The 13,087-nt window shown below is 46.2% G+C and overlaps 1 protein-coding gene and 1 pseudogene across 1 annotated transcript; both read right to left on the bottom strand.

Moving 5' to 3' along the window:
• Positions 1–284: 284 nt before the first annotated feature.
• On the bottom strand, positions 285–1,201 carry LOC103675235 (mitochondrial dynamics protein MID51-like). Its single transcript, XM_040632941.1, is given in 3 exon segments — positions 285–441; positions 443–850; positions 1,056–1,201. Coding segments are annotated over 3 exon segments (711 nt in total).
• A 1,714-nt stretch (positions 1,202–2,915) lies between these two features.
• Positions 2,916–5,520, bottom strand: LOC103675236 (annotated as a pseudogene).
• Between the last annotated feature and the right edge of the window lie 7,567 nt (positions 5,521–13,087).

Raw genomic sequence — 13,087 nt, 5'->3', positions numbered from 1 at the left:
GGCCACGGTGTGCTCCACCTTCTCTATTCATTCCAGGAAAATTAGCCTGGAGCAAGGGGGAGGGGAGGAATAGGAGCACAGTGTTTGGTAACAAAAATAGAAGGTCGGGTGAGAAAATAGGAGACAAGGAGATGGCATTCTGAACAGCATGAAGTGACCGGGGTGATGACCAGCAAGATAGGAGGCACCTAGCGACCCTGTGAGGCACCAACTATGCAACCACATGTTTTTAATGGAGAAGCCAGGGTCTGACCACCTGACACCAACTTTGGCCTTCACCTGCCCTACCTCTGCAGCAGCACCACTGGCTCAGACAATGAGCAATAGAGAGTATATTCCAATGCATCTATTTCTTCAGACCTGAGCTCTGCAAATAAGTTCACCTTTGGGTTTAGGGCACTGGGCAGGACTCTGGTCTCCAAGTAGTTGATGAGGCCCCTCAGGAGACCAGTCAGCCTCCTCCTGGGCCAAGTGGAGGATGACGCTGGTGAGCTGACTGGCAGTGAGGTGGCCCAGAGCCGGAGTGGACTTGCATATGGCCTTGAGGATCTTGAGGCACGGAGATTGGCAGCCCAAATCGGCCTGGTCCAAAGCCCGTAGGTGTGCCATCTCTGCAGGACGCAGGCTCAGCCACCATAGGTTGTCATACTGTGACAGCCGGTGTGGTCTGGCTACCAAGATGGTGTTGCCAAGGGTCCCTGATGGCAGGAAGTCAATGACAAGATGCTTGTCACGCTCATACTGCACTTGCAAAGTCACGGCTTCTGGAGGTGGTGCTGGTAGGATCACATTAAGTTTCTCCTGCAGGGACGTGCAGAATGGTGAATTCTTCAAGTCTACCTGGCCCTTCCTTGGGCAGGGGCGGGCAGAATGTATCCACGTCAAAGGCCGAGGAGTCTGTGGGAAGGCTCTGCAGGGACCGGCTCAGTCCTGTCTTCATGTCCTTATTCAGCACCAGGGAGGGGGGGGGCATCCAGTTCGGTTCTTCCTAGCTCCTTTTCCCTGAATGGCTCAGGTGGGTGGAGCTGGTAGGGGCACTGATTGCCCTATCGTACATCCGCTTAACTGCCAGCGTGGTGATGCCCAACATGGCCACTCCACCCACCCCCAGCACCAGCCGGGCATTGGAGAGTACAAAATCAATGGCTGTGCCGATGCCATTGTCATCCTTCTTGCCTTTGCGCTCACCAGAGCCTGCCATCGCTCACGGCAGGTGGAGGCAAGGTAGAAGTCTCGAGCGAAGTTCGAAGCTCTCAAAGCTCTCGACCCTGGCGCAGCAGGGCTGGGTAGAGACTGAGCACGGCCATGGGGAACAGGTAGGGACCGGGCGTCAAGCCACGGACTGCGCACACACTACCACCCCTCGGGATTCGCCTCCCTCTGGGCACCTCTCCGGGGGTCACCCACCAACATGACCCCTTCACTTCCGGGATACGATCTTGTGCATGGAGTTGAGGGGAGGGACTCAACTTTCCCTGAATTATACTTTTGACAGGTGGGACAAGTGAAAGAGGGGCTTTTTGCAGACTTATTAACCTTTTCCCACCAATACTGGTTCATGAATGCCATAATTTCAATAGACCAATGGTTTGATGCATATACAGTGGAAATTTTAGAATTTCTTCTAGGGGTGGATTGTTATTTGGCCCAAACCAGAGTTCTCTTTCTCTCTCTTTCCCTCTCTCTATCTTTTTGAGTTCTCTCTTTTTTATCAAGCCAACAATTATTAGATTTCCAATGTTGTTTTTTCCTCTCTGGGGCAAATTCTTTGGTATATCTTAATCAATTTTTCCAAAACCACATGGCAGAATATCCCCTTAGACCAGAGGTTTGGCTATTGATTTCCTTGAAAGTAGCAATTTTGGAAGAAATGTCAGTGAGGTGGTTTACAATGGCTTCCAAACAGTCAAGTCCGGAATGCCCAGGAAACTTAACAACAGCTAGAGCCGCCAGCAAAAGTATGGCAATCTAATAAATTTGGGGCATAGAAGCTATTTTTAAGTTCATCCCCATTGGAGGTAAGGCAGTCTCATTGTTTCCATAACATTCCAAAGTCTCGAGCTACCCCAAAGGCATACCAACTATCAGTATAAATGTTTGCAGTTTTTTCTTTGGCTAAGATACAAACTCATGTGAGGGTGTATAATTCAGCCTATTGGGCTGAAGTAACCAAAATGTAAAGGTGCTATTTCAATGACTTCGTAAGGGAAATATGCAATAGCATACCTAGCACAATATTTACCATTTTTATCCTTTAAGTAAGAACCATCAGGAGCATGAAAAATCTGCATTGGTCACAAGTTTCCTGTAGTGTTGTGGAGAGTCAAAAGGTAATCTGTTAATGTCAAGCAGTCATGAGGGGTTTCACCTGGGTCCAAATGTAGCCCTTATTCTGAGATCAGATGCCCTAAGTATCTAACCTGAGCTTGAACAAACTATAATTCTTCTTTGGAGACTTTACGTCCCTTTAAGACCAAAAGTTGTTTTTTTTTTACCTTGAAATTTTAATTATGTACATAAATAGCAACATGAGAAGGAGGGGTTCTAAGGCTGGACATTATCTCTAGGTAAAAGGATTTCTTATTAGTCCACTTGTACTATGGCATCACCCAAAATAACAAAGAAGCCTAGTATAGTTTTCCTGAAGAAGAAAGCCAATTTACTACATTCAGTACTGACTTCTCTGCCATTTTTCTGTAGAAATATTGGTTTACTGTATGGAGTTTCCAACATTTACCTATAACTGGTTAAAATGGGCAGAGCAGAGGTGCCTGGGTGGCTCAGTCAGTTAGGTGTCCGACTCTTGATCTCAGCTCAGGTCTTGATCTCAGGGTTGCGAGTCAAGTCCTGCATTGGGCTTCACGCTGGGTATGGAGTCTACTTAAAAAAAAATGGGCAGAGCATGGAGAATTCTACTAATTTCCAGGTGAATTCTTCACACTTCCTGGCTTTAAAGTTCTCCTTCCACAAATCTTCTACTACTATGTATCCTCATAATCCCCAGTCATATAATTTCTCTACTGACCTGGACAAATACAATGGCTTGTTATGGATAATAAACAGAGGCAGCTAATTCCATGAACCCAGGTGGACAAACCAGCTTCTTTATTTTTGAACTTCTAGCCAGAAGAAGTCCAACAAAGCTAGCAAAACTAGTAATACCAAGTCTTGGGAAAAAAATCCAGGAGTTACATTTTGAAGATACTCATAGCTGTCTAACCCCTGTTGAATCAAGCTCAGCATCTTGGGCTTAGTTTGTGAGTACATTTCCTGACACCAACTTGTATATGGCTCGCAATAATGTTGGAGATGTGAGATGCTTTCATCAATTTGGGTCCTTGGCTCCCCTACATATTTAGATTGACCCTCGTGAATGGAGTAGAACGAAAGCTCATTAACCTTCATGGAAGTCGTGTCAAGGTGAGTCCTTTTTAGGTGATGCATAGACTCAAGGTGAGCAGACTCAGACTGGCTGGCCCCACAGACCTGAATTGCCTTAAACATGTTGCTGGTGGAGGTGGCTATGGCTGTGTCCAAGGCCAAAAGTGTTAACAGGTGGCTGCTGTCTCCTTCTAAGAGGTTTGAGTAAGGGAGCTGAGAGGCAAATCACCTATGTATTATAACAAGGTAGAGCCTAAAGAAAACTTTATATCATCCAAATGAGCTTTTACGGTTCTTGAAAAGTAAGGACTCTCTGTAAAACCCTGGGACAGGTGTACACCTGTAAGGTGTATTGCCATTCCTCCAGAGGGAAAACAAAAAGATATTGGCTATCCTTATCATCTGGAATACTAAAAATGCACTGCATAGATCAGTTACGGTGAAAAATTTGCTTTCAGTGGAAATGGATGTTAGCAGCATATGGGGGCTAGGAACAACAGGGTGCTGAGAGATAACAGTATTATTTATTGTCCAGAGGTTCTGAACAAACCTCCATCCTTGGCCACTGGGTTTTCTCACAGGTAAAATAGGGGTGTTACAGGAACTAGTCCAGGGGATAATGAGACCCTGAGCCTTGTAATCTTCTATTATGGGCTTGATGTCCTGAAGGGCTTCTTTATTTATAGAGCATTAATTATGGGAAGAGGTTTTGAGGGATCTATTTGAATCTTGATGGGAGGTGCAGTGTGGATTCTGCCAACATCAGTTGAGAATTCTGTCCATAAAGAGGATGGTAGCTGATCCAATAGGAACAAATGATCAATGTCCCTGGGCTCAGCTATAGTGGCATCAGAGACAGAACAAATAAAAGATGTCAAACAATCATTTAATTTTTCCCCAAGTTGGCTATTTTGATTACTACTGTCAAATTCTAGAATTATTTCCCCCCTTTGGGAGAAATTCTGGCGTTATACTTTTCTAAGAAATATCAGCCCAATAAATGAATAGGGGCAGAGTAACAAAGGAGAAAAAGGATGAGTAGCTCTCAAAGGGCCTAGACAAAAGGGAATAGGTTCAGAGACAGGAACCTGTTGAAGTTTATTAGAGATCTCCACTATTTGAACTGTTTTAGGACTCCAAGGAAGGGGCTGCTTTTATAGCAGTGGGATTAAGCACCGAGAGTATAGCTCTGGTGTCAATAAGGGCAAAGATTCAGTCCCAATCTGGAGAATGGTTTCTCTAGGCCAAATAAGAGGGAAGATTGAGATGAGCCCTTGTAGTTCCTCAAAGCCCCAGTCACTGGGAATTAGGAATACATTGGAAAGACTGACTAAAGGACAGAAGGTGCCTGGAACACTTAAAGTTGTAATGATCTTTCCTTTTAATAAGAACATTATCTTGAAGGTCTGGCTCTTTGCAATAACAGCAGAAACTTGAAGGTTTTTGGTTTTGTTTAGGGGCCTTCATTGCCAGAGGTGAGAATTGAGAATGGTAGCAGTCTTTCTTTTAGGTGACCCACGTAGGATGCAAGCACGCTGGTTTGCCATATTAACTAAATTTGGAGTAGGCAGTTTCCCATTCTGTCCTGGTCCTTTGAACTAAAAGAGAAAGATCCCAGTTCAGCCTGTTAATAAACATAGAGTTAAATGCCACCCAGTGGATTCAACATCTAAAGGAAGACCAGAATATGCTTTTTAAAAAGATTTTATTTTTTTGAGAGAGAGAGAGTGAGAGAGAGAGAGAATGAGTCGGGAGAGGGGCAGAGGGAGAAGCAGACTCCCCGCAGAGCAGGGAGCTGGACTCTGGACTCAATCCCAGGCCCCTGGGATCATGACCTGAGCCAAAGGCAGACACTGAGCGAGCCTCTCAGGTGCCCAGACCAGAATATTCTTAAAATACATTTGGAATTGACTGTAATAGTCATGAACAGTTTCATCAAGCTTTTGTGTACAACACTGACTTTTGTTCCAATCAATCAGCAGGCTTAGGAAAAGTTACTGTAATTGCTCAGTGGAGATTTCCAGCAAGTGTTCCAGCATCTCGACAAAAGTCAGGGGTTTGTTTCTCTAAATCCGCTTCAGGATGATCCATTGTGGCTAGTTTCATCCAATGTTTGGCCTGGTCCTCACCAACAAACATGTGGACTATTGATAGAAATCTAAAAAACCAGGTTGATAAGTCTGAATAACTTTGTTAAATTCTTCGGCAAACTTATGGGCATCCTCAGTCACTTTAGGAAACTCTTTAATCATGGCTCACAATTTGGCCTTAATCCAGGCAACATAGTTTGAGGTTTATTTAGATCCTCAGAAGACTTAACTTTGAAAAGGCAGGTTTCAATAGGTTCAAGAGAGGGTCAAGAGGGGCAAAATTCAGAGGAAAAGGTAAGTTCAGCAGACAGAACAGAGGAAAATGGAGCCAGATGCAGGGCCTGAGCATAAGGTGGTCACCATGTATCTGCAGGTATCAAAGAAAATGGGGGAGGGGGAAAAGAGACCCCGAAGCCATTTTGGCTCCTTTCAATGGTTTTCCTCAGTTAATTTAGAAATAGTCTTTTGCAGAGACAAACTTAGAACTCTGAAAACATCTGGAAGCCTCAGGTACCACTTAAAATAGGCATTCTGCTGCTGCTTCTCTTCCTTTTACCCTTTAAAAATTTTATTTCTTTTTAGAAACTGCAGCTTTCTAATTTAATTGAGTAAGCAAGTTTGGGGAGATCAAAAGCTCAAGATAATGTTCATTAAAGTTTTAAATTTCTTTGGTTAAGTTAGTCCACTGACTTATGAATGTGCATGTGGACATAAAACGGGTCCCAATAGGGAGGAGTGCTCTCAAAGCATTTTGATAACTAAAATACCATTTCTTAGAGGTTTTTCTCTAGAGCAAAGAGACAATTCTTCAACAGCACACATTTGAGACGTACAGCCTGGTTCCAGAAGGATCAGACCAAAGGTCAGCACAATTCCTGTAGGAAAGGCCCAGTTCCAGAGGAATCAGACCAAAGGCCAGCACAGTTCCAATAAGAACAGCTCCAACCAGAACAGTCCCATTCCAAAATAGATTTGGTCCAAAGTCCTACAAACTGTGTTGCCTGGATTAAGGCAAGTCCTACACATTTCAAACTGGCACCAGTTCCAACAGGAACAGTCTGGTTCCAAACAGGACTGAGACTGGAGGTCAGCACAGTTCCACCAGGCCAAATGAGTACTGCCAGAGACTTAAAAACAACCACAAACAAACAACAAGGCCTTAAATAGATTCTGAATAAATTCTGGCACCAGAGGAGGAGTAGAGCTAGGCGGCAAGGGGTGGAAGCCAGAGAAGGGAGGCTCTGGCAATGTGGGTGGGACCATTCTTCTCCCTCGGGGACCACACACTGCCTCTCCTCCTAATGGAGGCAGCGCAGAAGCCCCCACCCTGCTCATGGTCAGAGGCACACACGTGGAGCTCCGCCCTCTCTGGGCCTCCTATCTCCCAGCCTGGGAGTTTTGATGTGGAAAACGAAGGCAGAAGAAACATGATTAAATTTCCTTACGACCTACAGCCCATTGACAAGTCCTTGAAACAGGTAGAATGACATTCTTCTAGGGACTCAACTGTCTCAATGTTGACATTTTGCTAAGGCAAAAGGCAATCCTAACTGTCCCCTCCTCCACCACCAGGATCCCGTAAGCCTACTTTAACGTATAAAAATTGTTTCGGAAACTTCCTTTATCTCTAACTCACCTACCCCCCAAGATACATGTTGGCAATCATCCCCCAAGCATATGGCCCACGATACACATCTGAAGGGTCTCATGACTAAGGTTTTATTAGACGGTAATAAATGACCTTTTCTCAACAATAACTAGTCCCCTCAAGGTCCTGGAAACCTTGCTTCCAAAATTCCATGGAGACTCACACTATCCCAAACCCTCTCCCAACTTGAAAGTATCTAATGGGACACTCCTCATGACACCAGTGCAGCTCTTTCTGCCCATGGGTCCTGTCCGCATGCTTTAATAAAACCACCTTTTTGCACCTAAGACGTCTCAAGAATTCTTTCTGGGCTGTAGGTTTCGAATCCTAGTTTCTTTCCTACATCAGTTTGACTAGTTTCTCCAATTCCCCCAGCCCCCAAATCGGGTGGCCTAGGGAAAGATTCTGATAATCCCCTCCCCTCCACGCTGGGTGGAGTTTAATAAAGACTTGGAACAGAATAAACAACTGTGGGGTAGATGAGTCAGCCCTGGCCAGGCAGCAGCACCCAGAAGCGGTGGGCCCATGGCTTGGGGGTGCCCATTCCAGGTGGGAGGCTTTAGAGGAAGTGTCTGTAGTAAGTCTTGATCACGCACCCACTGAAGGGGCACGTGTGGGACACGGGTCAAGTCGTCTTCATCTCCCAGCCTCAATTTCCTCTTGAAGTGGGAATACGGATGGAATACTCATTCGCTTTATCTGAGCATACTATGTCTGCCATAAAAGGTGGTCAGTGAGTAGTAACAGGATCATCCTTAGTGCGGTGCCTTCTACCTTATCCACTTGTGCTATGTGAGACTGTCCCAATGGTGGGAATATGGGGCACAGTGAGGAGACACTGATCCATCATCACAGGGAGCCCAAAGGTGGCTCAGAGGCCCTCAAAAGGCCTGAGGGAAACTAAAATGTCCAGTGAATGGGGTTTGGGCAGGTGGCAAATTTCTTTTTTATTTCTGCGACTTCCAAGCGGGGAAAGACGCGCGTTCTGGGACCACGGATTGGATGGCGACCTACAGGCTGCACCCCTCTAAGCAAAGTCACCTTAGGTTCACTATCTTGGTCACTTACTCGTTTTATTAGAGGGACTGCTAGCTCAACTGAAGGATTCACACCAAGACTCCAATACGGGGCCGTCCTATAGACCTGAATTAGTATGGGAAAACAAGACCCAGGGAGAGGAAGGAGGGCGGCAGGGCTCTCAGAGATGCACTAGTCCAGCTTGGCGCCGCCACGCTCTCCCAGTACCTTGCCAGCTGGAGGGTCACGCGGCACCCGCGCATGCGCTCTCCGGCCTCCGACCGGGCGTGCCCGAGGGGTCCGGCTGTACTCGGTGGAGGTGCTGTCCGCGCATGCGTATCCTGCTCTCATCAAGTTCCCAATGGAGTTGGGGGAGTTCCCTGTGGAGCTGGCGGGACGAATGAATGGGAGGACCGTAGCCTGGCCCATAGGGGACGACTGTTAAGGGGTTTGGACGAAACGGTGGGTGACGGCGACAAGTCACAGACGGTGGAAGAGTGTAAGTGCGGCCGCCAAGAGCGCTTTAAGCTAGCGCAGAGTCCTCAGAGATAGAAGGGCAGTTGGAGTTGCTCTTTTCGCCTGAATTGCAATTTGCAGTCCCCTGGAGGAGACTGGAAACCAGAGGACTGGAGTGGGTGTGTTAAACCTGGAGGAAACACCTCTCGATCCCGTCCTTACATCTCCAGGCCCTAGAAGGGACTCAATCAAGTCTGGTCTCCCCCAGGTTATCCCCCCGCCCCGGCAGAAAATCTAAATTTGCACAGTAACTGCCCCGCACCCCACCCGTAGTCTTCCAGGCAGTTCCAGGGCCCCGCCCCACACCCTGGGGTAAGTAAAAACTGGGGTTCCGTGAGGGCGGGGCAGGGTTGAAAGACCTGCGTTGGAGCCGCGTCTGTGGCCTGGGAAGAACCGCTGCTTCCTCATCCGCCACTGGGCATGCGGAAGACGCCAGACGGGCCTGGCAAGCGCCCAGAGAGTGACTTCAGACCACTGATCAGGAAGTGAAGCCTGAAGGAGGTGCGCAGAAGCCCAGCGTGAGACTAAATTAATGACTCTGACGCCACACCCTTGTACAAAAAGGGAAAAGAGCCGTTGGCTTCTCCAGCTGCAGGTGCAAAGTCACAGAAGCGTCAGGGACCTGAAAGCCTAATGCTTTTTATGAATGAGGATCTCAAGGCCTGATCCTACTATCGAACACTTGTGTACGATGGGTCAGGCTCTGTTGTGAGTGTATTTACTCTGTTAATCCTCACAACAACCCTATGAGGTAGGCATTACAATCATCCCCAGTTTACAGATGAAGGAAGTAAGTCCTGGAAAGTTAAAGCCGCTTTGCAAAGTCACATAACTAGTAAAGAGCAAAGCAGGACTTCACAGGCAGTCTGGCTCCCGAGTCTGCACTCTTAGGAGCACAAGCTTATATTGCTCTGGGTAAGAGACAACATAAGAGAAACCCAGTAGAAGGTAAAGACTGGAACTCATTTTCGGAGCACCTGCTCTTACACTACTGTGTTTCTCTTACATCATTTCAATCTTTCCAACAACTCCCTAAGGAAGGAAGTGGAGGAAACTGAGACAGAGAGGTTCTGTATCCTGCCCAGGTCACGTAGATAGTAGGTGGATTAAGGTGATGAAGCAAGTCAACTCAGGTAACAAATTAGTTAACCAAGACAACTGATGAGACTAAAATCTAGTTCACCTGTCTCTCAATCTTGGAGCCTTTTTACTATATGCATTTTAACAGACATTTATTTGTTCATTCAGCCAATGTTTGTTGTGCCAGGTGTTTTTGCAGGCACTGAGGATTCAGCAGTGACTAAAACGGACATGGTCCCTGTCCTCAAGTCTCTGAGGGAGGGTGAAGGTGGAGGGTATCATAGATAAACAAAACTGGACATTAGTTAAAGCAGTGTAAACAGATCTTATTCAGTAACTACTGCCAGTAGGGGAAAGAGCTGTGCTCTGTTCCAATTTGTGCAGAAGTGACTGGGTATTTTATTTTTTAAAGATTTATTTATCTCAGAGAGAGAGAGAATGTGTGAGTAGGGGCAGGGTGGAGGGGCAGAGGAAAAGGGAGAAGCAGACTCCCCGCTGAGTGGGGAGCCCTATGCGGGGCTCGATCCCGGACCCTGAGATCACAGCCTGAGCTGAAACCAAGAGTTGGATGCTCAACCGACTGCGCCCCTGTGATTGGGTATTTTAAAGGGAGGATGAGGGAGGAGGGAGCAGGGGCTCAAGTAGAGTCGGGGAGGTGAGAAATGACAAAAGGCAGGTAAGAAGTTTAGTCTGTGTAAAAGGAATTAGGCCTGCTAGGTCTGCTAGCTGGCACTTATGGAAGTTAGGATGCTATCGTCCCACAGAGACTGGGAGATAGAGGCCCTAGCCTTTCTTATGATTACATTTCAAAGGAATGGCTCTCAGGTCCTTAAGAAATCATTTTCTGAGTTGTAGGAGATACAATACATCTCAAAGGGACAGGAAGAATTAACAGTTGCAAGCCCTTTTTAGCAAATGCTCTAAGAAAGGGGGGGTCATGGGCTTACCATCAGGCTCTGGCTAGAACAAATGTTAAATTCTTTTGACAGTCCTGAGCTTTTTCAGACAGGAACTCACAAGAGGGCTGGGCCGGCTCAGCTTGCAGCCTTAGGCTGCTAGAAGCCAAGCCAAAGTTTAGTCAAATCCTTTGGTGCGGGTTTGGGGGAGTAGGAGTGTTTGAATGGAGGGTTTGTGCGGAGAGTTTCTGCCGTTCTCAAGGGAGATGGAACCGATAATAAACACGTACAGAAGACTTTCAGGTAGAGACGGTATTGAAGACCTGGGAGACCTGGAGAAGGAATTTACTATATTGGTGAACTGAGAACCCAGATATGCAAAGGTCTGGGAAGGAAAGCTATCTGGAGGGAAGAGCAAGTGAAACAACCCGGGTCACAGGTAACACACAGTGAACGCAGCAAATCAGGGCAGGGCTGGGGAGAGGTGGACAAGTGAAGTCTGAGGTCTTGGGGCCCCAAATCACTAGTATTTATGTACCACCAGGGCCACCCAGTGAGGTCACACAAATATTTACTGTACAGGACACCTTGTACTGAGGGAATGAGGACAGGGATCTAAAAGTTAACCTTTTCTGGGGCGCCTGGGTGGCACAGCGGTTAAGCGTCTGCCTTCGGCTTAGGGCGTGATTCCGGCGTTACAGGATCGAGCCCCACATCAGGCTCCTCCGTTATGAGCCTGCTTCTTCCTCTCCCACTCCCCCTGCTTGTGTTCCCTCTCTCGCTGTCTGTCTCTATCTCTGTCAAATAAATAAATAAAATCTTTTAAAAAAATAAATAAAAGTTAACCTTTTCTAAAAAAAAAAAAAAGTTAACCTTTTCTGTGGTCACCCAGCTGTGCAGGGCTGCATCCGCCAGAAGAGAGGGGTGCCTTTTTGTAATAATCACAAGCTGGCCGTACTGTGAGCAGGAGGGGCGTCTGCCCAGAAGGGCACCTTTGTCTAAACAGAATGAAGGTGCTAGACAGGCAAGCTGTGGCTTGTGTGCCAGGCGTTGAGCTAGTAGTTGCCAGGGTAGCAGACCAGGTGTAAGGTTATTGAAAAAGCTGAAGCACTAAGCAGGTGTCTTAAAAAACAAAACAAAACAAAACAAAAAAGCAAAACAAAACAGTGCCATGAACAATGAGTGTACATTACCTGATTACAGGACCCATAGCGGTAGTCCAGGGGGCATGTTCAACCCCTCCATGGAGAAACAGCAGTGAGGACTGAACAGGGGAGAGTGTGATACATCTGCGTACTCACTGATACTTGAGCGCGACTTCATTCAGGTGACTAAACCCCTCTTGCCCCCTTCTACATCCCCTTCCCGCTCCCCCTTCATGCTCTTTCTGGGTCTCTCTTTCCCATTCCTTTTGTTTATTTCAACAGAATTGAGCATTCATTACTTGGTACAGTGCATGCAAAAATGTCCTCACTGGGGGCGCCTGGGTGGCGCAGTCGTTAAGCGTCTGCCTTTGGTTCAGGGAGTGATCCCAGAGCTCTGGGATCGAGCCCCATGTCAGGCTCCTCTGCTGAGAGCCTGCTTCTTCCTCTCCCACTCCCCCTGCTTGTGTTCCCTCTCTCCCTACCTAGCTGTCTCTCTCTCTCTGTCAAATAAATAAATAAAATCTTTAAAAAAAAATGTCCTCACTGATGTCTCCAAAATCAGGTGGAGAAAACAGATACATTTTTCTAAATTTATTGAGTACTGATTTATGCAATTCTATCTTATGTAAAAGATTTGAAGCGGCTGTCAATTCTAAGATTTATCATTTCCTGCCACTATACTAAAGTGGACAATAGAATGAACCTAGGGCAAGATGATAAGAATCCTTTTTATTTATTTTGCTTTATTTTATTTTTTAAAGATTTTTTAAAAGTAATCTCTACACCCAATGTGGGGCTCGAACTTACAACCCAAGATCAAGAGTTGCAGACTTCCAACTGAGCCAGCCAGGTGTCCATATTTATTTTGCTTTAAAATGTTTATATTGGATACTTATATTGTATATAGTTGTTTTATTATCTTCTTTTCAAGTGTGCAGAAAGGCAGATGTTAATATAAAACATCCCCAGTTTCATCAGATCTTCATGTTTTGGCATGTTTAACAACTTCAGATTTTATTTTTTATTTTATTTATTTTTTATTTTTTAAAAATATTTATTTATTTTAGAAAGAGAGAGACAGCAGGAGTGGGAGTGGGAGAGGGAGAGAGAGAACTTCAAACAGACTCCATGCTAAGCGTGGAGCCCAACGTGGGGCTCGGTCCCAGGATCCTGAGATCAAGAGTCGGAGCTGAAACCAAGAGTCGGAAGCTCAACTGATTGCGCCACCCAGGTGCCCCCAGATTTGATTTTTTAAAAAAGATTTTATTTATTTGAGAGAGAGAGAGAGTGAGAGAGCACAAGGGGAAGTGGAAG

This window comes from Ursus maritimus (assembly GCF_017311325.1).
Source record: "Ursus maritimus isolate PB19 chromosome X unlocalized genomic scaffold, ASM1731132v1 scaffold_X1, whole genome shotgun sequence".
In the NCBI taxonomy this organism is placed as follows: Eukaryota; Metazoa; Chordata; class Mammalia; order Carnivora; family Ursidae; genus Ursus; species Ursus maritimus.
The sequence above is the reverse complement of the archived record's forward strand: the minus strand, read 5'-3'. Positions and strand labels throughout refer to the sequence as shown.